The 23,757-nt window shown below is 49.4% G+C and overlaps 1 protein-coding gene across 7 annotated transcripts in view; it reads right to left on the reverse strand.

Annotated features, from left to right (window-relative positions):
• Slco2b1 (solute carrier organic anion transporter family member 2B1) overlaps nt 1-23,757 on the reverse strand; it is a 48,693-nt gene that overhangs the window by 23,445 nt on the left and 1,491 nt on the right. For 3 of the 7 annotated variants that reach the window (XR_003851282.1, XM_017800908.1, XM_008844250.3), the window contains exons 2-7: nt 10,774-10,916; nt 9,432-9,569; nt 7,802-7,964; nt 4,318-4,548; nt 3,905-4,003; nt 676-866 (exon numbers count right to left, since the gene is read on the reverse strand). Coding sequence is in view for 6 of the 7 variants with exons in the window: in XM_017800908.1 (XP_017656397.1) it covers nt 676-866; nt 3,905-4,003; nt 4,318-4,548; nt 7,802-7,964; nt 9,432-9,569; nt 10,774-10,916 (965 nt within the window). In the remaining variant the exon portion in view is untranslated. Of the gene's footprint in view, nt 1-675; nt 867-3,904; nt 4,004-4,317; nt 4,549-7,801; nt 7,965-9,431; nt 9,570-10,773; nt 10,917-14,449; nt 14,874-16,302; nt 16,337-16,686; nt 16,720-23,757 lie in introns of those variants that run through there. The other 4 variants (XM_029568871.1, XM_029568872.1, XM_029568873.1 and 1 more) reach the window with 4 other exon arrangements.

Genomic DNA, 23,757 nt, shown 5'->3' on the forward strand with positions numbered 1-23,757 from the left:
GGACACGTGATGCACTCACATACACATAGGCAAAACCTCGTATACATAAAATAAAAATAACAAATAATTTTTTTTTTTTTTTAAAGAGTAGAAACCATGTACTGGCCTCGCGGATTCAGCCTGGAGCCTGGCCCAGAGTAGGTGCTCAATGCGTATTTGGCCCTATCACTGTGCCTGAAAGTGCCAGATTCATGTCTACAGTGAAGTCCTTTGCTGAGGCTGTTTGTACCCAGAATCCTACTGCTCCCCTTTCTGTGCTTCCCTGAGTCCTCAAATGTCCAGCTCAAATCTCGCTACTTCAGGAAGTCTTACAAGACCCACACTCCACAGCCTTCAATTCTTAGCATTCTTGTAGCATGTTCAGAATTTCCAAAGTTCTCAATGACCAGCACTGAGGGGCACAGACCCCAGCAGGCCTGGGTTCTCATGCTAGTGCTCCTGGCTGGCTCACTGAACGTAGGCGAATCACTTCTTTCTACCTCTGGCCCTATATCCTCCAGGTGCCACAGAAGAGGCCTGTGATAGTCACTCCTGGGAGGATGCAATGGAGCCTGAAAAGGAAGGAGCTTGGTAATCTGTGCATGCAGAGACCAGCAAGGATGAAGTTTGGTGTTACAAAGTGCTGTGAGTGGGAACAAGAGGCAGAGCTGGGACAGGGACATGGAAGGTCCTTACTGTGCTGACAGGCGAGGCTGCACCTGCCAAGACCTTCCGCCTGAAGTGAAGTTCATGCTTCTCCTTGGGCAGTTCTCTGGGGAAGAAGAAGTAGGGGATAGCAGCCAGTGCCACCAGGCCAGCAGCGATGAGGAAGCCCAGCCACCAGGCACCCACCCATCGGGGGTCCTTTGAGGTCAAGCTGATACCACCTGCAAGAGAAAACCATGGTGACCTATCATTTCTATGTCTAAGCACCTTAGACCACTAAGCCAGTGTAGTATGGGCATAACTGAAGTCTAATAATTACATAATCTTGGGCAAGCTACTTAATATTTGTGCTTCAGTTTCTCCCTTTATGATATACAGATATTAATAGTGTTATGGAAAAATATCACAGGGTTGTTGTAGAAATTATAGAAACTAATATATATAAAGCTGAAAAAGTAAATTTAATTAAAAAATTAAATTGTGAGCTGGGTATGGTAGTGTATGCCTACAATCCTAACACTTGGGAAGTAGAAGCAGTAAGATTAGAAATTCAAGGTCATCCTCAGTCATGTATTGAGTGTGAAGTCAGCCTGGGCTATGGGAGATCCTGTCTCACAAAACAAACAAACAAAAAATTTTAACCTATGAAAGAAAAAGAAATGTAAAGCGCGTAAAGAAATGCATGCTCTATCGGCACTGCTCCTTCTTTCCTGTGACTATTTCTATTGCAATTACCATTATTAGGAGTATTATTACTAAATTCAATGAAGGTGGGATTGCTGTTGTTGTCTTCAGATCTGCATGGTAAGGTTATCAGGACTGAAGACCTGCCTTCCGATGACCACAGGATGGGTGAGAATGTAACAGAAGAATGTGTTCCTTTAACAAGTCCCATCTTCACAGTTGTGACTTCCCCACCTGTTTTAATTGGGACTGAATGATCACCTTCTGGTCACAGTGCGATTGCCCATAAAACTTTTAAGGCCTGAGGTTGAGTTGGGGATATCCTCTCTCTCTCTCCCTGTGATGAGTGCCTCTTTCCTCTGAATTGAAACATTTCCTTTCTTGCTGAGGCTGGGAAGACTCGGGAAGCTCAGGCAGTTACAGGGTTCACAAGGCTCCTCTCCAAGGTTGTAAAAGCAGAAAAGTTTCCAGGAGGGAAGAGCTGCCTGCAAGTTGTGCAGGGAGCAAATTGTGCAGGGAGCTGAGGGATGAACTTTCTGAGTTGTCACCTGTGTTATAGTGTGCCTTTCCATAATGCAGCTGCCTTTGACTCACCCATGCTCCTGGAAGTAATCCTAACAAGCTTCTTGGGTCACCAAACCAGACTAGGGTGGAATTGTCACTTTGGTCTGCCGTTGGTGCCCTAGCTGGGGTAGAGACATTCATTCACATCTCTTCAGGAAAAGTCACATAGCACACCAACCTCACAGGTTCTTTATAAAAATATGAATCCTAACAGCACCAGGTATTGGCTCCTGCAGCCTGTTCTCCAGGTGCTGGATCCTGAGTTGATCTAGGGAGGGATGAGGGAGCACAGCTGGCACTTGGGCAAATATGTCTACAGAGCCAGGGATGGGTATGGTTTTTGTACTGATGCCTCAAGGCCCGTCCCCCTCTACCGCCCTTGTTTTTGTCTGCTTTGCGTCTGTGCCAGACTGGAGAGAGCCTCACATGCGTCACCCCAGCTCCTCTGCATGCAGATGCCAGCCTGTGCCTGCAGCAGGCAAGAATCACCCACCCTTAAAATGGGCGCTCCAAGGCAGCCCCATGTGCCAGAATGATGTCAACAGGGAGCAGAAAACACCCCCCCTCCCCCCCGTGTGGCAGTGTGGTCAGGAAACGTAGGAGACACCTGACTCCCAGGGCCTTTCCCTTTCTGGAGCCAGGGGCTGCTACCAGAGCCCAGGGCTGCTGCTGGGGCTCAGTGTTCTAGAAGAAAGGGAGATGGGACAGAACTGTCCCTAGTGACTATTGTAGAGAACTGTTCAGACTTGTCCTGGCAGGGAGAGCCTCACATGCGTCACCCCAGCTCCTCTGCATGCAGATGCCAGCCTGTGCCTGCAGCAGGCAAGAATCACCCACCCTTAAAATGGGCGCTCCAAGGCAGCCCCATGTGCCAGAATGATGTCAACAGGGAGCAGAAAACACCCCCCCTCCCCCCCCGTGTGGCAGTGTGGTCAGGAAACGTAGGAGACACCTGACTCCCAGGGCCTTTCCCTTTCTGGAGCCAGGGGCTGCTACCAGAGCCCAGGGCTGCTGCTGGGGCTCAGTGTTCTAGAAGAAAGGGAGATGGGACAGAACTGTCCCTAGTGACTATTGTAGAGAACTGTTCAGACTTGTCCTGGCAGGAGGACCTGGGGGCAAAAGCTAGAGAATGTCCATCAGCCACATGTGTGTTACTGGTGGCTTCTAGAACCTGCTGGAAAATCTCCAAGTGAGAGACAGGAATCTGAGTAGGAGGAGGCAAAAGACATCTCTGGCATTCCCAGCCGCTGGTGTGACAGACAAATGGGCAGCTGAGAAGCCACAGTGACACTGACATGCTCTAACAGAATACCCCATTCCCCCAGGGTTCAAGGTGGGACCCTCACACTTGACTCTCCTGGCCAAGTTCAGATCAAACTTCAGCCCCTACTCTTTAGCCCACTTGGATCTCTAGCTGGATCTGAGACTACTGTTTCCCAAATGGTGCTCTAAGCAGTTGTTCAGGGTCTGAGGTAGGTAGTCAGGGCCAGGACGTTCCTTGACGTTCTCCACCAGGCCATGTCTCAGTTGGGAGAGTCCCAAGGGAAACACACGAGTCACCAACTCCTTCTCTAAGTTGTTCCAGCATGTTTTGGTTTTTCTGGTCTCTGGAACCTTCTCCCCCTAAAAATGGTAATTCCTACATGCCAAGAGGGCATGTTTTACTATCTTCCCTCAACATGCTTGTGCCTGGGGAAGGGCCGGTATGCAACAAGGTAGGGCTGGTGCTAGTGGTGGTTGACAGAGGGTACAGCTCCTCAACAGATGGCCTTTGAAGTTTATCTCCATCATTTTACTGGATTCTAGTGACAGTCATGGGAGATAGGCAGGACAGAGGTTATCTCAAGGATAAGGAAATCGAGGGGCAGAGAGCAGAAGGAAATGGCTTGTCCATGATCAGTGTTGTCACTGGAGTTCCTATAGGTCAGGCTCTGTGCCTGTTATAAGACCATTGGTCAGTTATTGAGTGTCTTTGTGCCCCTGGGGACAAACAAACACTCTAGAGGCTCACCTTCTGGCATCCGGTCAATGTCCACATAAAGGCGTAGCATGAGGCTGCCCAGCCCATAGGCCATGCCCGGCCCCATCATGGTTACTGCAAACAGGATCCCTGCAACACAAAGCCTCAGTGAGGATCCCATGGCCCTGTTGGCCCTCAATGGGACCCTGCCTGCCCTCAGTGGGACCCTGCCTGCCTCAGTGGGTACCTGCCTGCCCTCAGTGGGACCCTGCCTGCCCTCAGTGGGTCCCTGCATACCATCCCTTGGGTCTCTGCCTGCACAGTCTTCCATGTCCTAGTCAAGGTTGGGGAGCTCTCCAGGGCTTCTCCAGAATTTTCTTGGTCCCACCTTCATGCTGAGCTTCTCTTCTCACTTTCTGGACCTGGCCTGCCACTAAGGGCCCAAGAAGTGAGAGCATCCTCACCAAGGTAGAGGGGTGAGTTGCTATGGTGGGCAAAGTCATCAATGTAAGAGATGCCAAAGGGCTGGATGGGCACTCCGCCTATGCCGAGCAGGGTCTGTGCTGTGAACATGATTCCCACCATGGTCAGATGCTTGACCTCTGTGTGGCTGGAGCAGCTGTGGTTGGAGAGGGCAGAGGCTGGGACCACGGTCGTGGGCAGACACAGGGAAGCCTTGAAGTCCTGTGGTGTATCTTTTGAGAGAGAACAGTAAGATTAGTTGAGATGGGGGGTTGGAGAGATGGCTTAGCAGTTAAGAGCACTGACTGCTCTTGCAGAGGACCGAGGTTCGATTCCCAGCACCCATATGGTGGTTAACGACCATCCATAACTCCAGTTTTGACCACAGGCATTGCACGACATGGGTGCATTTACACACATGCAGGCAATGCACTCATACACACAAAATTAAAATAAATGAGCAGAAGAATAGTCGAGATGGACAGCACTTAGCTGAGTGCTATTGGTGTAAGTCGTCTGATCCCCAAGCCTATAGGAGGGGGGTTTCCACTTCACAGACCAAGAAAACTGTAACCAGCTGGGCCAGGCTGTTTGGCTTCATAGTTCCTGTCCTTAGACTGCCCTGGGTCACCTTTCTGAGCAGGGGCATTTGGAAGGCTCATGGCAACAGTGGCTCTTGGGTGGACATAGAAAGAGGTAGAATTTGAACTTTGTTCAGAATGATAAGACTTCTTCAGAAAGAAAAGGAAGGAGGAAAGCTTCAGGGAGAGGTCACAGTAGGGGTAAATTCAGAGCCTTCAAAGGGCACCATGTAGGTGGAATGAGATGTTCCAAACAGCAAAGTCACAGAGTTGGGTCACACCAGGGCTGCAAGCAGGGCTGGACAGGAGAAGAAAGCCACCAGACCATGGAGGGCTCTGGTGTCCTTGGCATCATTTTGAGGAGGGAGCAATGTCAGCTCAGGACACCGACATAGAGTGTAGGAAAGGAGAATTTCTTAATTTAGTATCAGACATTTTTTTCTCAACCAATATTTGGTGAGCAAACTTGAGGAGACCCTTGTACTATTATTATCCTGAAAGAAGTGGCCTTCTTTGCCCAGCCTTCCCTTTGTGAGAGCAGGGACTCTGAGGGTGTCAACCTAACCCTGGCACTGGAAATAACCATGCAACCGAAGTCACCAGAGGCTGTACCCATCCCCACTGTGTGACTCAGATAGACTCTTGTTCTCTAGTCTCTCAGACTCACCTCTGAGTCTCCCCAAACTGCTGTCAGCCTCTAGAGATTATAAGTTCAAAAGCAGAACTGTTCAACAATTGTAGACAGGGCTATAGGTATAGGTCTAGCTGTGAACCTGGGACTGTGCCATTCTCTTTGACCTCAGGGCCCTGAGGAAATAGCTGTTAACACCTGCCTCATTGGTTTGTGGGCATTGAGTGGTGAGTGGTGCCCCTGCCTGTTCCCAGTTAGATATCATGTTTATCATAGAGATTGTGCCAACCAACCCTTTCCACCCTGGGGTCCACAGGGTCTTGTAGAGTGCCTGGCCCGCCACACAGCTGTGGTCTGGAGTGTCAGAGGAGGAGTAGAGTCCTGAGCTAAGTAAGAGTACTCTGAGCTAACCTTGCAAACAACAAGGCTCAGGCAGAAGGGCTTTGTTTAGAATTGGCAGAGAGGACAAAGTATGAACTTGCACAGAAAAATCTCTGCTCAAGTGGATGTTCTGGGCAAAGAAATATGAGGAAGTATTACTTCCCAGTATTCCAAGCTGCCTGTTGGCAGCTGTCAAGCTCTAGATATCCACTCAGCATTCTTTTTCTTTTTAATGTGAGACAAGATCTCACATGTGTCCCAAGCTGGCCTGGAGCTCACTGTGTAGCCTAAGGTGCCCTCCTGCCTCAGCCTCCTGAGTGCTAGGATTATAGGTTTAAGGCATCAAGCTTGGCTCCCATTCTTCCTTCTTCGTGTGCTTTGCCACTTTGGGGGGCTCTGTCCGTGCCCCACCCCATGCCCTGCAATGCTCAACTTCTTCCGCATGCCACTTTCTCTAGCCCTCTGCAGTTCCTTCCAGCTACCAGTGTCCTTTCCCTACTCGGGACTCCAATGGCTTCCTCCACTGTCTCCCAAGCATCTGGGCTCTATGCCTTGTAGTAGATGCTCTACCCTGTAGACATGTCTGCTTCATTGTCCCACTTCCTGGTCTTCCCACTTCCAGAGGTGAAACTGACGTGCTGGGTTTTCTGTTTGTCTGTCTCCTTTCCTAGACTGGGAACCTTCTAGAGGCAAGGACTGAGTGCCTTGAGGGGTCAGGTAGAGTAGGCAGCATGAAGGGTTTGTTATATGGACCACTGGATGCATAGATGAATGAATGGGTGGGCAGGTAGATGGATGGATAAATGAATGAGTGGATGGATGGGAAGGTGGGTAGATGGATGGAAGGATGAGTGAAGGGATGGATGGATAATGTACGTATGGATGGATGGATGATTAAGGGTGGGTGAGTGGGTAGGTAGATAAATGGAAGGATGGTTGAAGGAATAGATGGATGAGTGAGTAGATGGATAGGTAGATGAGTGGATGGGTGGACTTATGGATAGGAGAGCAAAGTGAATGCTCAGGCTGCTTTATGTCATTCTCTAATGGACAATTTCTTTGGTCAACTAGGCTCTCAACAAAACCCTACCAGGCTGAACAGTTTCACAGTCCTGTCTAAAACTCTCCTATTTTTTAGTTGGGTATGGTAGTGCATGCTTTTAGTCCCCAAACTTGGGAAACAGAGGCAGGTGGATCTCTGTGAGACTGAGGCCAGCCTGCAGCCTGGTCTACATCGCGAGTTCCAGGCCAGCTGGTGTTACAGGGAGACCCTGTCTTTAAAAAAATCCTTTTTTTTTTTTAATGCATTCATTCACTCATTCAATCATCATCATCATCATTTTTTACACGGGTCTCATGTATCCCAGGCTATCCCTGAACTCACTACATAGCTAAGGATGGCCTGAAATTTTTGATCCTCCTCATGTCTCTATCTCCCAAATGTGAGGATTACGTGTATCACCAAACCTCCTCATTCTTTTATCAATGTTTTGAATGTTTGTGAGAATGAAATTCACAAATAAAGTGTTTCAACCCACATGTGGTACCTAGAAAGCAGTGTGTGATATTGTTACCATTGCACAGGCATTTCCTCAGAGCTGCTGTGTGCCAGGCCCTAAAGTAGGCTGTATCACAAATTCTCTTCCACTTCAAAGAAACCAGAGTAACATATGAGCAGGCTCTTGCCCATAGAGGACCAGAAGGCTTCACTCCCTGCCCTGTGGTTACCCTCCCCCACATGGACTGGGATCAGAAAGACTAGGTTAGGGCTGGGGAGGACTATCAGGTTTACTGGACAGTAATACCCATACTGGAGGCAGGCTTGAAGATGGGTCCCAGTGCTCAGGACTGCAGTGCCTCAGTCATCTCTTGCCCAGTCCCTCCGTCTCTTACCAGGTCTGCTGTTGTCATAACGGTATGGCTCTGAGATAAAGTGTGGGAGTGCCATGAGCAGGCCTGCCAGGGCCACCAGCACAGCTCCATAGCCAATCATATGAGGCCTGTGTACCCGGCTGCCGAAATAGCTCACGAATACAATCAAGGCTGTGTTCCCCACCTGCGAATGGATGAGGTGATCATTAAGGTGGGGCAGAGCCCAAGGCCAAGGGCCCACACTATCCTTTCTGTCATCACCCTCAGTGTTCTATCTATGCAATGGACTGCTGGTTAAATAAGAATCATCTGGGTTTCTCTTTTGAATGCAGATTTCAAGCCAGGCATGGTAGTCCATGCCTGCAATCCCAGTACTTGGGAGATTAAGTAAAACAGGAGGATCAGTGGGAATTCAAGGCCACATAATGAGATCCTATCTCAACAACAAATACTAAAAAAACAAATAACATCACAAAGATTCTGGGTTGTCCCAGGAAGGGTCTCATTGCTCCTTCAGAGGAGAGATGAGGACAAAGCTTATGGTCAAGCTCACTTTGGAGGAGGGTGAGCAGCTGAGGAAAGGGATTCTGAGCTTCAAGGCCTCAAGAATTCGAGGCACAAGTCAAGTCTGAAGCCTGAGGGAGGAGGCTTGGAATTTCAAGTCTTAAGTTCACAATCCCAGGGTGCTGACAGTGGGAGCAGGTGGGGTGTATGCTCTGCTCCCCTACTTTCTGTCTAGTGACCAATGGTGAACTTCATGATCTTTGAAGGGAAATAGGCAGCATCAGCAGGGGTTTGTGGAGTGTTGTGAGAAGGATGAAACTTACCATTTACTAGACGGGCTGACTTTCCCTCCCCACTTGTAAGATCTGACAGTAGCATGTTGAAACCCATCCTGGGATGGGACTCTGCACTGCTGGCCGTGGGTGTGGAGGAATGTTACTTATTACCCAAGGGAGAGAATTTCACAAAAAATCTGCTGGGGCCATGTAGAGGAGACAGTTCGCTTTCCCTGAGAGTGACAACATCTGGTGGGGGGTGGTGGGGGCCCAGATCAACTGATCTCTAATCCCCAAGGAGCAGTTTGGCCTCTTCTCCCTGCCTGGCTTAGGGCCACAGCCGAAGCCTGTGGATCCAGGCAGCGCTGAGGGCAGACCTCCACAGCAGTATCACCCTTCCTCCTGCTACTCCAAGGTCAGTCAGAGAGTGTCTGGGAGGTAATTTAAGCCTCTCTGGGGACAGGAAAAGTGACTTTCTGTGATTCCTTCCTAGGAAAGCCGATAGCTCCATGCCCAGGACACAAAGGAGTCACCAGGAAGGTGGATGTTTACCAGACCCTGGAAAACTAAGAAAACATCTTATGTCCCCCATCAAAGGGCTCCTAAAGGCAGGATGGCTGGGTCCTACTAAGATGATCCTGGGCAGGAGGAGGCAGCTTTGGGCCTCCATCCTGAACATGAAGTCAGCCACTTTCTGGATGGGGACACTGTGGGAGGAGAGCCGAGAAGGCCTTAGGGATCAGGCCATGCTGGGGGCTGCATGAGGGCGTGGGGAGAAAACGGTCTATGGGCAGTGAGAAAGGAGGCTGATAGAAGGTAAGGGTGTAAGGCTCCCTCAGCATCCACCCCTGCAGTGGAGCTGGGGTCAGTACCTCGTTGAAGGCAGCCAGCAGTCCCGAGGTCTGGCTGGAGAGCCCGAATCGCTTCTCCACCGTGGAGATGGAGCTCTTGAGGTAGCCGGATATCATGAGCTGTGCCAGCTGCAGCATGCTGTGGCACAGGACAAAGAACTGCCAGAAAAGCAGTGACCACAGTGGGTGAAGGGACGCCGGCAGAGGTGTGTGGTGGTCCAGGACACAGAGAAACAGAGTTGGGAGTAGAGGGAGAGTAAGGCCAAGAGATGAGTGAAGAATAGAGGGAGTCGGAGGAGACAGACACATGAAAGAAGAAAAGGGGTGTGTATGAAGAGATGAAAGACAGAGGGAAGGAGGGAAAGATGGGGAAGAGGGAGAGAGATTGTTAATTGGAGCAGCCGTGACATCTCACTCAGAGTGACAAACTAGGGTACAACTCGGGGACTTGGGGGCTACCAAAGACAGACATGACTAAGAACAGGAATGGTGCAGGTCCTCTGGTTTCCCCAGGGACTGGGCTAGACCTTCTTCCCTGTTCTATAACAGTGTCCTCTCCTCCAGGAAGTTCTCTCAGATTCTCCTAACTCCATCTCCACTCAACTCCCACCCAGTCTTCCCCAAAGGCTGCTCCGGAGACACCCCTTCCCCTGAATTCCCCAAGCTACTCCACCCTACCTCACCTCAAGCAACTCTGCCTGTCTGAAAAATTGGCAGAATTTCTAGAAGTAGAAAAATTTGCTTCAAAGAATTAAAATATGAGCATACTTGTGCCAGAGCCCAATATATTTGCTCAATACGTCCTAGTCTTGCCTTCTTCATTTGTACAAGGACAATGGCCCCACCTCCTGGGGCTGCTGAGGGAACTCGGGTCATGGGGGTCGGGGTGGGGCTCAGTGGTGGAGCACTTGCCTAGTATGTGCAAGGTCTGGGCTTCTAGCCTCACCACCGAAAACAACAACAAAAATGAGCATGAGTGAACAGTATCCTGCTCAGGGCCTGGCACTCAGTAGGTGTCTGCCAGTGAATGTTTAGGCCCCACTTGTGGAGAGGGAATTCTGATATTCACTCAGGTTTGGGGTCACAAGGCTTTTCTTTATTTCTCTGGAGGAGTGGGAAGCAAGGGGTGCTGTTCCCCCATTATCCACAGAGTAGCCCCTATCAGCCTCCGCGAAGAGAAAATCTGGTCACTTTCTCGGTGCCTAGAATTGATCTAAGAGCTTTTGAGGGTCATCCTTTTGACCTTCCCCACAACCCATCCTCCAGGTGAGGAAGCAGGAAGGCAGATGCTTGCTTAGCATTCCACAGCCTTGCTTTGCTGGGCTTAGAGGTCACTGCCCTGTTTGGCCCCCCAAAAAGGTACCTTGATGCTGTGGAACAGCTTCGGTCGCATGTCCTGACACGAGTCCTGAGGCTTCATGCTGACTTTGCTTTCACATGTGTCTTCTGTGCCCACTGTGGTCTTGGTGTCCTGGTCTGGTATCTGGGAGCCCTCACCTGCTGACCCTGAGGGACATCCAGCCAAATGATGAGATAGAATCCCTGAGAATAGCCCTGACCCAGGCAGACCCCACAAGCAGAGTGTTTTAGGGGGAAGTGACATTGGTGAGGGTCTGAGAATCAAAGCCCCATCAGTCTTTCTGACTCCTGGGTCACAGTGCTGGGAGAGACCTTCCTGAGAGGCCTCGGGTCCCATGTGTTTCTGCTGGGGTGCCTCACTCCATTACCAGCACACACCTCCTTCTAAAGAGAAGCCATTTATTCCCCAACCTCCCGCAACACACACAGAGTACCCCCTGGAACAAACACCCTCATATTAAATATGAGCTGTACAGTCTTTCAGTAGGTCTTGGGCCAGGGGTAGGGTCAAGGTTGGGTCCAAAGTCAAGGGATAAAGGCTTCTCCTGAGTGTGTTTGGGACAGACACCCCTCACCTTCATTAGGTACTATCCTATGTGTAGCCACAGAGCCAAACTGTCAATTTCCCAAATTGTACATCAAAGCACACAGCTGTTCAGTGAATAAAGGCCATCAGAGCCCATGTCATTTAACCCCCTCCTGGACAAACAGGCCCAACTGACTTGGAGGCAGAGCTGTTTTGGACCCCTAATCTCATTGGATTTCTTCACATGGTCACTATGGTAACAGGTTCACTATTATCTCCCAAGATATCCTGCTGATTCTCAGTGGGAAGCCTGGGAGTCTAGTCTGCAACACTCCACCCAATTTTTTTCTGATGGAGACTAGAGCCTTCCTCCTCCAGAGACTCTACTTCCTATGGGAAGTATCCTCCATTGTTTTATGTCCCTCTCACTGCAGGCCAGAGTTTCCCCTCATTCAGCATGGCCTGCTGGAGGCTGAAAACTGACCTGAGAATGCCTCTGACTCCTGAGAATGTAGACTCCCCTGACTCCATCTCCAGCCCTAGGAAGCAAACTCAGGAGGGCTGCTGAGGCCTCACCGCCACAAGCCAAGCTTCTGTGCCCTTCACACAAGATGTTTGGGAGCCTGAAGACCATTTTCATAACTAATAAAAGTGATGGTTAATCTTGATTCTCAACTTGATAGGATTTATAATCACCTAGGAGACACATCTCTAGGTATATCTGTAAGATGGTTCCAGAGAGGCGGAAAATCCACTCAGAATATGGGTGGCATCATCCTGTGGACTGGGGGTTTGGACTGAAGGAAAAACAGAAAGCGAATGGAGTGGTAGCATTCATCTCTCTCTGCTTCCTGGTTGCAAGCATGATGTAACTAGTTGCCTCACATGCCTGCCACCAGGCCTTCCCCACCATGACAGACTGGACTCTCAAATGGTGAGCCAAGATAAGACCTCCTGTAAGCTGCTTTTTGTCAGGTATTTGTGACAGCAACAAGAGAAATGACTGATACAATATATAATCCACATACCATAGAACGACTCCTAAACTCATAATCCATAGATTTTTGGTATAGTCATAGTTATACAACCATCACTTACTTCTGTCTAGCTCCAGAATATTTCCTTACCACAGCAAGAATGCTGATAGCACCCCATTCCTTTTTCCATAGTTCTGGAAATCCCTAATCTACTTTTCTGACTCTGTGGATTTCTTATTTTGGAGATTTCACATAAATGAAATCCTATAATATGCTGTTGCATGTAAATAATTTCTTTTTTTAACTTTTTATTTACTTAATGTGTATGAGTGTATGCCTGCATGTATGTAAGTACACCCGTGTCATGCAATGCCCACAGATGCCAGAAGACGGTGTCAGATCCCCTGGAACTGGAGTTACGGATGGTTGTTAGTGGCCATGTGGGTGCTGGGATTCAAACCTGTGTCTTCCTCAAGAGCAGCCAGTGCTCTTAACTACTGAGCTGTCTCCCCAGCCCCCGTAACTAATTTCTTTTAATGCTGTAATATTTCATGGTTTCTCCAGTTGTAGCATATATTAATTCTTCATTCCTTTCTCTGGCTGACTATCACTCCACTGTGTGTATAGATTACATTCTCTTAATGCACCCATCAGCTAATAAACATTTAGGTGATTTCAGGTATTAACAGTCATTACAACTTTTTATATATGACACGCATCTTCAGTTCTCTTGGGTATACGTGTGTGAGTGGGGCTGCTGGGTCCTTTGAAAGTTCTGTTTGACTATTTGAGAAACCATTAAATTTTTCCACAGTGACTGCAGCATTTTACATGCCCATGAGAATGTTCCAATTTCTCTCTGCTTTTTCTGTTCCTCCTCCTCCTTCTCCTCCTCCTCCTCCTCTTCCTCCTCCTCTTCTTATTATTAATGTTTTGGTCTTTTTGAGACAGGGTCTCCCTGTAGCCCCAGCTGGCCTGGAACTCACTATGTAGACCAGGCTGGCTTCGAACTCACAGAGATCCTCCTCTCTCTGACTCCCAAGTATTGGGATTAAAGGCATGTGCCACCATACCTGGCTATTATTATTATTATTATTACTACTACTACTACTACTACTACTACTATTATGTGTATGGGTATATTGCTTGCATGTGTGTAAGTGTACTCATGTCATGCAGTACCCATGGAGGTCAGAAGAGGGTGTTGGATCCTCTGGAACTGGAGTTACGCATGGTTGTTAGCCACCATGCGGGTGCTGGGAATCAAACCTGGGTCTTTTGTAAGAGCAGCCAGTGATCTTAACCACTGAGCCATCTCTTCAGTCTCTCTCTACTTTTTCTAATACTTAATGGTCTGTCTTTTCAATTGTAGCCACCCTAGTAGGTGGTGATGTGGTGGCTGTACAATTTGATTGAGGATACTGAGCAACTTTTGATGTTCATATTGGTTGGTCATTTGTGTAGCTCTCTGGAGAAATGCTTAGATAAGTAACTGGAAGAATTTGAGGAAACAGAAATGTGTATGTCTGGGGAGAAGTTCCATTTGGGGCACAAACACCCAGAGGAAACAAGGAAAAGCAACACCTGGCTGGGAGGGGATGAGGGGTTGCCCTTCAGAAGGGACAGGGGGAGACCACTGAGGTCACATGAAGAAGAGGCGATGAGAGCATGTAAAGTGAATGCTCCCCAAGATGGTGAGGAGATCAATTCTGAGTTTCAGCTCTCTTACCTGAAAGTTCAGTGGAGGCCTGCCATCTACTATAATCTAGGTATGCACCATGAGCTTTATATGAATCAGCACATGAACACCATCAGAGCTCTGTTCCCTTTGTTTTTCTATATCTTCAGGCTTCTGATAAAGACACCCAGCCCAGGCACTGAAGCCCAGGTATTAAACTCAGCATCCTTCCATGCCCCTTGTATAGGTCTGACAAGGGGAGGAAGCACAATGCTCTAGCTTACCCAAACCTAGCTGGGTCAACTCAACAGCAGTGCCAGCCTGCCCAGAGGCCAGGCCAGAGTGGAAGGACAGTGGGCTAGCTTTGAACATGCAGCCCCAGCATGCAAACCCTGGACCCTTAGCCTGGACTCCTGGGCGCACACAGAACCATCCTCCCTGTACCCCATTCACAGCCCTTCCCTTCTGTCTCTCCTGCCCACTCCTTAAGCCCACTCACCTGCCTCGGGTAAGCTCCTACTTGGCAGCCTTCTTCTGCTCTTCCTGAAGTTTCCATCTCAGCTCCCTCTGCCAAGGTTCAAAGTCTTCCTGGCTTATTCTGTCTGTTAGTGATACGACTACTTCTCGGGGGACAAAGTCCACCGCTTTTGCCTTTGACTGGGGGAGACCATATGTTCTAGGTTCTGAGAGCAGCCATTGTCTTGGCTGGCTGCCAGTCAAAATCCTTGCTTATCAGGTAGCTAGTCAGTGAGAGACTTGGCCCTTATGAACAGGAGCTGGTGTTCAGATATTCACTCTGGTCACAATCAGGTGACCAGGGGCACTACTTCACAGATCAGCCTGTCCCCTTTCTGTGCTCATTCTTTTCTGGGAAAGTTCAAGACCATGCCTCAACCCACAGTACCTCCCCCAGGGACAGGGAAATTAGAAAGCTGAGTATATGTTTCTTCAGGCTTGAGGTGGACTCCCAGAATCCCTCTCAGCTCCTATGTGAACCCAAACATGCCTCTTGATCTTTCTGAGCCATAGTTTTCCTCAGCAGTAAGTGGAGGATGACAGACTCTACAGATAGGGCTCAAGACAGGCTGCTCCCAAACACAGGCATTTGAGAAAACATCGAGAGCCTGAGGTCCTCTCTCACCTCAGCTCCTCTCTTCTCTCCTGAAGCAGGTCATGAGAGCTAGGAACACTCTCTGACCTTCTCCCTCACTTCTCTTTTGAAACATATCAAAACAGGCTTGGCTAATTCCCCTCCAGTCTGTCACCAACAGGTCACTCCCCCTTTGTCCAGCTGACCCCTCCACAGTTAAATACTTTATCTGACCTAGCATAAAAACACAGTTTTCTGGGATTTTTAAGTCTTCAGATCTTCTACTGAAGGCTCCCATATCACATGAACTCTATACTAAATAACTCTATGTTTCTTATCTTGCTAATCTGTCTTTTGTATCTCAGCCAGGAGCCTAGGAACTGGTTCCTAGAGAGGAAAATCTCTCCTCTCCTCCACTGCCTCAGGGCAGTAAGGCAGGTGTCTATCAGATCTGACCTATCTGACTGACACCCACCAAGGACCATTTCCCTCCCCATTCCAGACAAATCTTCCAAGATGTCCAAGGCAACCCAGCTCAACTGAAGCCTCCTTCTGCCTCCTACCTCCTGCTTCCTGCCTCCTGCCTCCAAGTTCACTTCTTTGTCTTGACAGAACCCATCTATCACCTGGATTGCCTCTCTCCCTCCCATTCAAGCTCCAGTCAGCCATAAGACCTGGGAAACTACAAGCTTCTCCTTGAGCACACTCTCCGGCTTTATATGTTATGACCCCTAGTCAGGAGCTCCAGTTGCAACCAGCCATGTGGCCTTAGATCTGCAATCCCCCTGGCTTCCCACTTGGGGTGCAGGAACAGCAGACCCCCTGACCTCCAGTGCAGAACCCAAATGAAAACCCAATCATTGGACCTGTGCACCAAAGTCTCCATAAAGCTTCCTTAATGTCCGACCCTATTAAGATGACATTGCTATTCCATGGCCTTCTTAAGCATTTTTTTCCTCTTCCAAGCTTATCCAGTCTAAGCAATTGGTTAAACTGTTCAGTAAGAGGACTTCATGAATCCAATCCATTCTTCAAGGGGAGCCATCAACAGAGTGCTAGTCCTATACTCCCTCCTTCCCTCCCTCCCTCCCTCCTTCCCTCCCTCCCTCCTTCCCTCCCCCTCCTTTCCCTCTAGTTCTTCCCACTCTCCCCCTCTCCTCTCTCTTCCTTCCTTCTCTCCTTTGACAGCGTCTCACTATGTAGCCCAAACTGCCTCCAAACTTGCAATTTCCCTGCCTCAGCCTCCTGAGTTCTGGGATTACCTTCATGCACCAGCATGCCCAGCTTCCTCAGATTCTTTGAGTTCCTCCTGCCCCAAGTCCATGTAGTGTAGTGTCCACCAATCCTGAACTGTCATGTTGGGATTCTCATCTTATCCTAATCAAATCTCTGCCAACCTTCTTCCCTACCTCCTCCGAAAATGTTCTGAAACAAAGTTCCAGTTTTACAACCTCTACTGAGACACAGCCATAGCAGAAAGCTGTGCTGTAGTCCCTAAGCTGTGGTTCACAATACACTTTACCTAGGCAGTGAGTCGTGTTGGTCAAACCTGCTGTTGACAAGGTACATTGACTCCTGCTCTCTTTCCTGTCAGTCATTCGTCAGTCCTGATAGTAGCTGTCAGTCCTTCTGCCTCAAAACCTCACCTGATTCCTCTCATGTCTGCTTCCAGACCTGCTTCTTAGCTGCAACAAGTATTGCTATATCTAGAACCAGAGAACTGGGCTGAACCTCGCCAAAAAGGCTGGGGGAGGGAGTCATCAAAGGCCCTGCCAGGTGCTCTTTGGCCCCTTCGTCTGTTAGGAATGGGCAGCCTTGGGCAGCAGGTCCCATGAGGACTCTGCTCTGCATCCTGATCTGAGGGGAAGCAGGGCTACCACAGATGAGCATCACTGAATGCTGGGCAGGGCATGTGTGTACCTCCCTTTATCATCTGAGGGTGCCGCAAGGACTTGAGATGCCTGTGAGCAAACAGGCTCAGGGAAGAAGTGGCATCCGAGGTTCCAGGGCAGGTGAGTGGTGATTTGGATGGAGCCCAGATTTTTCTGACTCCTAGGATCCTGATGGTATCTGCACCGATGGCCTTGGGACACATGTAAAGGCAATCCCCAGGTGGTCAGTTTTTATTCTGGCCCAGCTTTCCTCCTGAGTTGTCAAGAGGCTGTATAGGGACCATTTGTCACTCTACCAGGCCATTCTGTAGCTTGTCAATCAGCTCACTAGTCAGTCAAGGGTGTCTTCCTGTGGCCGGAAAGAGCGCTGCTAGTAAACGGCTAGGAAAGGAAAGATGAGAAGGCTGTAGGGCCCACAGTCCAGGGAACCACAGTCTGGTGGAGTCTGGGACTCACTGCCAAAGCCTGGGTTGGAGCTTTCTGGAGAACCACAGCAACAGTTGCCAAAAAATACCAAAGTAGATCCCAGGAGGGTTCAGGTTGGCCTCTGAGAGGGTGTGGGCCACAGACAGTGAAGGTATGGCACTCTCTCTACAATGCTCTAGTGTGTCCCTCACAGAGAGCAAGAGCTAGGACCACTGAGATGCTGGCAGTCAGATGACTCTGGACTTCAGTAGGACAGGAAAGATGAGCCCTTCCTCACGCCTGTTGCATGGGTGCTATGGTCCTTAGTCAACTCCAAGGTACCTCATAGAGGCCAGCTTTGTCAGCCTAGGCTCCAAACTGACCAGCAAGTTGGTTTGTAGGTCTCACCACCAGGGCTTGGAATCTTACTTTCCTTCCTATGGAAGGCTTAGCTTACTTACCTTTTCATCTCCTCCTGATCCAGAAAGCAGCACAGACCTCTGTGGCTCCATGTCCCACACCGAGTCAACCCAAGTTCTAGCGCAGTCTTTACCAACCAGGACCTCTTTGTTTTTTTCCCAACTTTCACATACTAGGAAAAACACCCTTCCTTGCCTGCCTCTTGCACACACAGTGCCACCGCTCCCCTACACACATACTGTGTCAGACCCCTACATATGGAAGATAAAGCAGAAGTTGTTGCTGAGAGACCCTGGCCCAAGACCCCCAAACAGTAGATTTATACTGAAGTAGACGGCACCCTCTATGTTTGTCCTGCCTGGGGGGCACACCTGGTCCCAGGATCAGTTTTGGAACTTGTAGAATGCTGACTTGTTGAGTGTTTGGATGTTAGTTGCCAGCATTTAAAAAATCAGGAAATTTCACATCAAACTGCAGATTTTTGTTTTTGTCTTGAAAGATCAGCAGATCTCACATGCTGAGCCTACTTTCCTGTATGACAGTCAGTACTCAGCAGTCCACAGTGCTGGGCCTGCTCCATAGCAGTTCACCCAACTGGGGGTGACCATTGACCATTTCCTGGGCCCCTTTCACCTGTCTACGGGCTTCCATGGTCCTCAGCAATACTGGGCTTTGGAAGCCAGCAGGACAAGAACCCTGCGCTGGGATAACCACTTTGAAGGTGAGGAAACAAGGCCAAAGGAGCCCAGAACTTGCCCAGAGTCACCATGGCAGGCACAGAACTTGTGCTCAGCTGGTTCTGGAAGTGAGAGTGAAGATTTATTCTAGGGCCTGGGAGATGGCTCAGTTGGGTAAAGGTGCTTGTTGCTAAGCCTGATGATCTAAGTTCTATCCCTGGAGCCCACATGCTGGAAGGAGAGAACCGACTCTTGGAAGTTGACCACAAGTGCATGGTCAAATGTGTCGTGGGCAAGAAAGCAACAACAACAACAACAACAACACACACACACACACACACACACAAAATAAATAAATGAATAAATAAATAAATAAGCCAATGTTTAAGAAAAGAAAAAGAAGCTTAGATTCCGACTTACTGTCAGATGCTCAGTGCTGTGACACCAGGTCTGGCAAGGATATGGAAATAGCAGAGAAGTCCTAGCCTCACATGGAGGGTGCTGGAGTGCTTCCCGTAAGAAGAACATCAGAGAAAAAGGAAGCAGTATGAAAGTATAAAAGGGGCAAATGTGGGAAGGCCAGAGCAGAGAGGAGGGGGCAGAGCCGAGGCTAGCGAGGCTGTAGGGTCCAGGTGATGACACTGACTTGGAGAGGCTCAGCTTTCCATCTTGGCATATCATTGTGGAAAGCCAGGGTCACTGAGAGCCAGGATAGTGTGCCTAGCAATTGACAGGAGGTTAGGTGGCAGACATGTGCCCTCAGGGGGATCCCCCAGGAGGTCATAACTCCAGGAATGGTTGTGGGCTGGAGACACATGTCTTAGGGTTTGGGGAGGCATGTGAGGATCAAGGTAACAAACCAGTGTCCAAACCTTCCTGGAGACAGAAGGTCCTGTCCTGTGCCCCAACCAAGAACAGCAAGGAAGGGGAGCCATGTTTCAAGTGTCAAGGCTAGGAATCTGAGTCACTGAAAAGGCTACTAGTCCCTGGCACTCACAAATCCAGAGTCTGAGCCAGGTAGTGATGATGGGTAAGCCATCCCTCAAGATGGTGGTAGACCCCTCTCCATAGGCATGAGCTGGGACAGCTCTAGCTTCAGATGACTAAACCTTACCTGAGCCTTACCTTGTTAAGTAGCCCTGGCCTCCTCTGGCTCGCAGTCCTTTGTTTACCTCTGGAGCCCAGGCTGGCTCTGTCCCTCCATGAGGCATTCTCTATACACAGCACAGTTCATCTAGTTCTGTCTTGCTACTATGTCCTTCTCTTCTTATCGACCTGATTAGGAGGCAAACTCCCCCAAAGCAGTCCTGTTCTATCCCTCTGTCTGGATAATCAAGTTTTGTCTCTCCTGAAACCCTCACAGCAAAAGACTTTGGATTCAAATATTTGTTTTGTCCACACTGTAGTAGTATGACCTTGGGCAGCTTGTTAAGCCTCAGTTTCCCTTTCTTTAAGAGCATACTTCTATTCTCATAGCAAACACCCTGGACCTAGGAGTCAGCATTCCTCAGTGGCCGGCTCTTCCCTTCTCCTTGAACCGTCTACTACACCAGTGGTTTAGACTCCTGGTCTCAAGTTCAAGGCCCTCAGGAGTCTCATCTCTCATCTACTCACTCTTAAAGAACATGATTTTCTGGCCCCAATAGATTCTTGCCGTTTCCCCAAATTCATCACACTTTTTCTGTCTCCTCAGTCTTTACACGTGCTGTACCCTTGACTGACTGTCCTTCCTCCCCAGTCAACCTCTTCTCATCTCTCAGCCTGAGTACAGCTGAGGAGTGCACTATGGAACCGAGCTCACTTGAGTAAGGGAGCAAACAAGGCCATAACATGGGCTATAGATGGGGGCTGCCAAAGCGACATGGAGTAGGGCAGTGTGGAGCCCAAGGCTCCAGTTCCCAGTATGATCTAGCCCAGCATTGTGGAGAGGAAAGAGTCAAAGACAGAAAGCGGTAGGGGCTGGGTGTCTCCAGGCAGGACTTGGGCTTGGCTGTCATTTTGGGGAAATTCCTTCTGAAAGGACCCTTGGGTGGTCTGTCAGCCAGAAAACAGATCTTGAAGTCCAGCTGTTGTTTCTTGAGGGCGCTCTGTCAGGATGGGGGAAGGGCAGGCACTCTGGTGGTTTCTGAGTTGGGTCAGGGACCCTGTGCTGGGACTTTCTGTTCCCAGTTCTGGCCCTGACTACCCCATCTAGACCCACGATGACCTTAAAAATAGGGCCTGATAGGGAGGGGGACGTCCTGAACCCATGAGGAAGCAGGCCAGTCTCCTTAGGTCTAAACAAGGAACAATTGGCCCAAGTCCATGTGGCCTCCCCCTCCACAGGCCCTCAGCTCATTACTCACTCTTTGTTTGAAATGACTTCAGATCGGAAGGTATCCATTCATCCAGCCTTGTATCACAACATGAGTCTGAAGTCCCTGGTAACATTCAGCTGTCACACACAAGGTTATCCCAGTGACTGACTTAGAGCTGTCAAGTACCAGAGACCAGGGCGTTTGATGTCAGCCCCTGGGGTCTATGTCCACTAGGCAGGGACTGGACACATGGGGGCCTGCAGTGTGACTCTGAGGACAGAGAATGGGGAAGGCACTGAGGCCTTGACTCCAGCAGGGGCTTGAGTACCACTGCCTCTGTTGCTGCTGACCAGCTGTATGGCCTGGGACAGGTAACTGGGCTCCTCCTAGCTTTGTTTTCATCATTTCCCTATTGGGTATGAGACTAACTTGAGCTCATAAAACTGTTGCATATGTGAGTGGGGGTTTTGATGAGTATTCCTGGGACACAGATGTTCTGGATCATTGATGAATGGCCACTCCTCTCCTCACATACCTTCTATAGCTCCCAGTTGTCTCAAAACCAAAGTATATATGTCTAACTTGGTATACGAGCTCTTTGTGATGGAGCCCATCAGTTTTGGCTTAATTTCCACATATTGCCCAGTGACTCCTCCCCCAATATGATTGCCCACTGAGCCCACAAACATGCCAGGTCCATTTGCCCTTCTAGAATGAACATTCTGTTCCAGCCTTGCTGATGCCCCTTGGAACCCTATCTACCCCCTTGTAGTCAGATCATGCTCCTCAGCTCTACAGCTGTTTCTGCCTGTTTCAAACTTTGGCTTTTTCTATATTTCTTTCCCTTTCCTTTCTCTGTCTTTGGGGTGTGGTTGGTGTGTGCGCGCGTGCGTGCATGCGTGCATATGTGTGTGTGTGTGTGTGTGTGTGTGTTATCTTTTCCATTGCACAACATTCTGTCAAGCAACGATAGCATTAATAAGTTGTGGAACTTTGTAATAGTCTCTATCTTTGTGACAAGAAGCTTCTTTGATGAGTGATGAGAGGTACACTTGTCTGTAAATATAAAGACATGTATTTAGAATACAGTAAGAAATTATATTGGTCTAGGCAAAAGACAGAAATAGGTCCTTCTCTAGGGTCTATGACTGCTCCAACCATATGCATTTGGCTCTGTTTACAGTAACATGTATGAATTCCCTCCTATTGAGAAGGCTGTTAAGTCTTGTCATTTAGTCTCCTTTCCTTTCTCTGTCTTTGGGGTGTGGTTGGTATGTGCGCGCGTGCGTGCATGCGTGCATATGTGTGTGTGTGTGTGTGTGTGTGTGTGAGAGAGAGAGAGAGAGAGAGAGAGATCCTGAAGATTGAACCTAGAACCTTGTACATGCTAGGCAAGCACTCTACTACTGAGCTGGTTGCCCAGGCTGGCCCTGGGCATTAATCTTCTTTCATCAGCCTTTTGAATAACTTGGATGTCAGGCCTGTGCCATAGGCTTGGCAGGTTTTGGCATTTTTTTTTCATGGGATTTGTGTTTATGACTCCTCAGAGGGACATCACAGAGCTGAGACCTGGGACATGGAATACAGTTTACTCACTGAGCATCATTTCATCATCCCAGCTCTGCATAGCTCTGACTGGGTCCAAAGCCTCAGGAATGAATAGAAATCAGGCTCATCCCTGGGAGTTCCCAGCATGCTTAGGTGGGCTCTTTCTCTAGCATTCTAGAACCACTGGTAGGCCTGGGCTGCAGCCTTTGAGGGTGCAACATTGTACCCATGGCACCTCATGCTACAATCCCCCATGCTGGTGAGAGGCCCACTGGTCCCTGCAGGGAGGCCTCTTCGACTGCCCCCTCCAGAGACCAAGCTTATAAGCACAACTAGGGACCATGTGACTATCCTTACCACCTACTGCCAAGATGGAGAAACTGAGTCCCAGGAAGGGACAGGAGCAGACTGGGCAGTGACTGCATGGCAGCCTACGATGTGGCCAAGGTCAGCTCTCCAGTCAGTGGCATCCAAAGAACAGGTTGCTTTGTCTGTGGTCATTGGAGCATGCACAAGGTAGGTGAAAGTTCACCAGTTGTGGTCCGGAGGGAAGAAGCAGTTCCAGGTAAGTGACAGAGTCCCCACATCAGGGAGACCTGTGTTCTGGCCTGTACTTTCCTGTTTACTTGCTGGATAACCTTGGACGAGTCATTTGCCCTCTCTGAGGACCTATTTTTAAAAGGTGAGAACATTTCACTGAGTTCTCATAAAGCCCCTGGGGGCAGAGCTGAGACAGAAACTGATGGCTGATGGTTCTTGCCCTCAACTCACCCATCTGCCAGGGGAGAGCCAAATTTGAACACAGAGGGCCACAGAGAGCAACACGGCCACACCTACAAGGTGTGGATGAACAGGAGGGCTGAGCAGCATGGCTGATGGATTTTTCCTCCAGCTGGGAGGCCCCCAGGTTGTTGTGGGAAGAACCAAAGTTCTCCAGAACAGGCTGTGGGCAGGGATTCCCTGAGCATGGGTGCCATGGCCAGAGAGTGGCTTCCCTGGATCCCATCGTGGGACTGGAGGAGGGAGATTAGTTTTTACCCTGCCCAGACAAGAAAGCTCTGCCTGTCGCCTAAAGGCACATGGCAAGCTGGCAGGGTGACTCTCTGGGAGTCACATCTGGCCTTCATTCCACTCTGGTGTCTGCCTGTGGCAGGGATAGCTAGCCAACTTTCATCTGGCCCTGAACGGAGAGTCTCTGTCTCCTTCTCTACCTGCATCCCCTCCCTTATCCTCCCACTCCTTGAACTGGACACAACTACAGCCCAGAGGGAGGCTGAGGAAACACAGCTAGAGGTGGCTTCTTGTTGCCCAGTGGTGGACATTGGGATCAGCTTCCTGTTGTATGTATGCCAGAGGGCAGTTAGAGATCTCCAGGCAAAGTTTACAGGGGCCATAAAAATAGTCCTGGCAGATGAGAAGAGGCAGGTGCAGAATCCAGGCTGCTGTGTTTTCCTGAGCCATGGGGTTTCCAATCTGCA

This window comes from Nannospalax galili, unplaced genomic scaffold (genome assembly GCF_000622305.1).
Source record: "Nannospalax galili isolate Female #2095 unplaced genomic scaffold, S.galili_v1.0 scaffold278, whole genome shotgun sequence".
Taxonomy (NCBI): Eukaryota; Metazoa; Chordata; class Mammalia; order Rodentia; family Spalacidae; genus Nannospalax; species Nannospalax galili.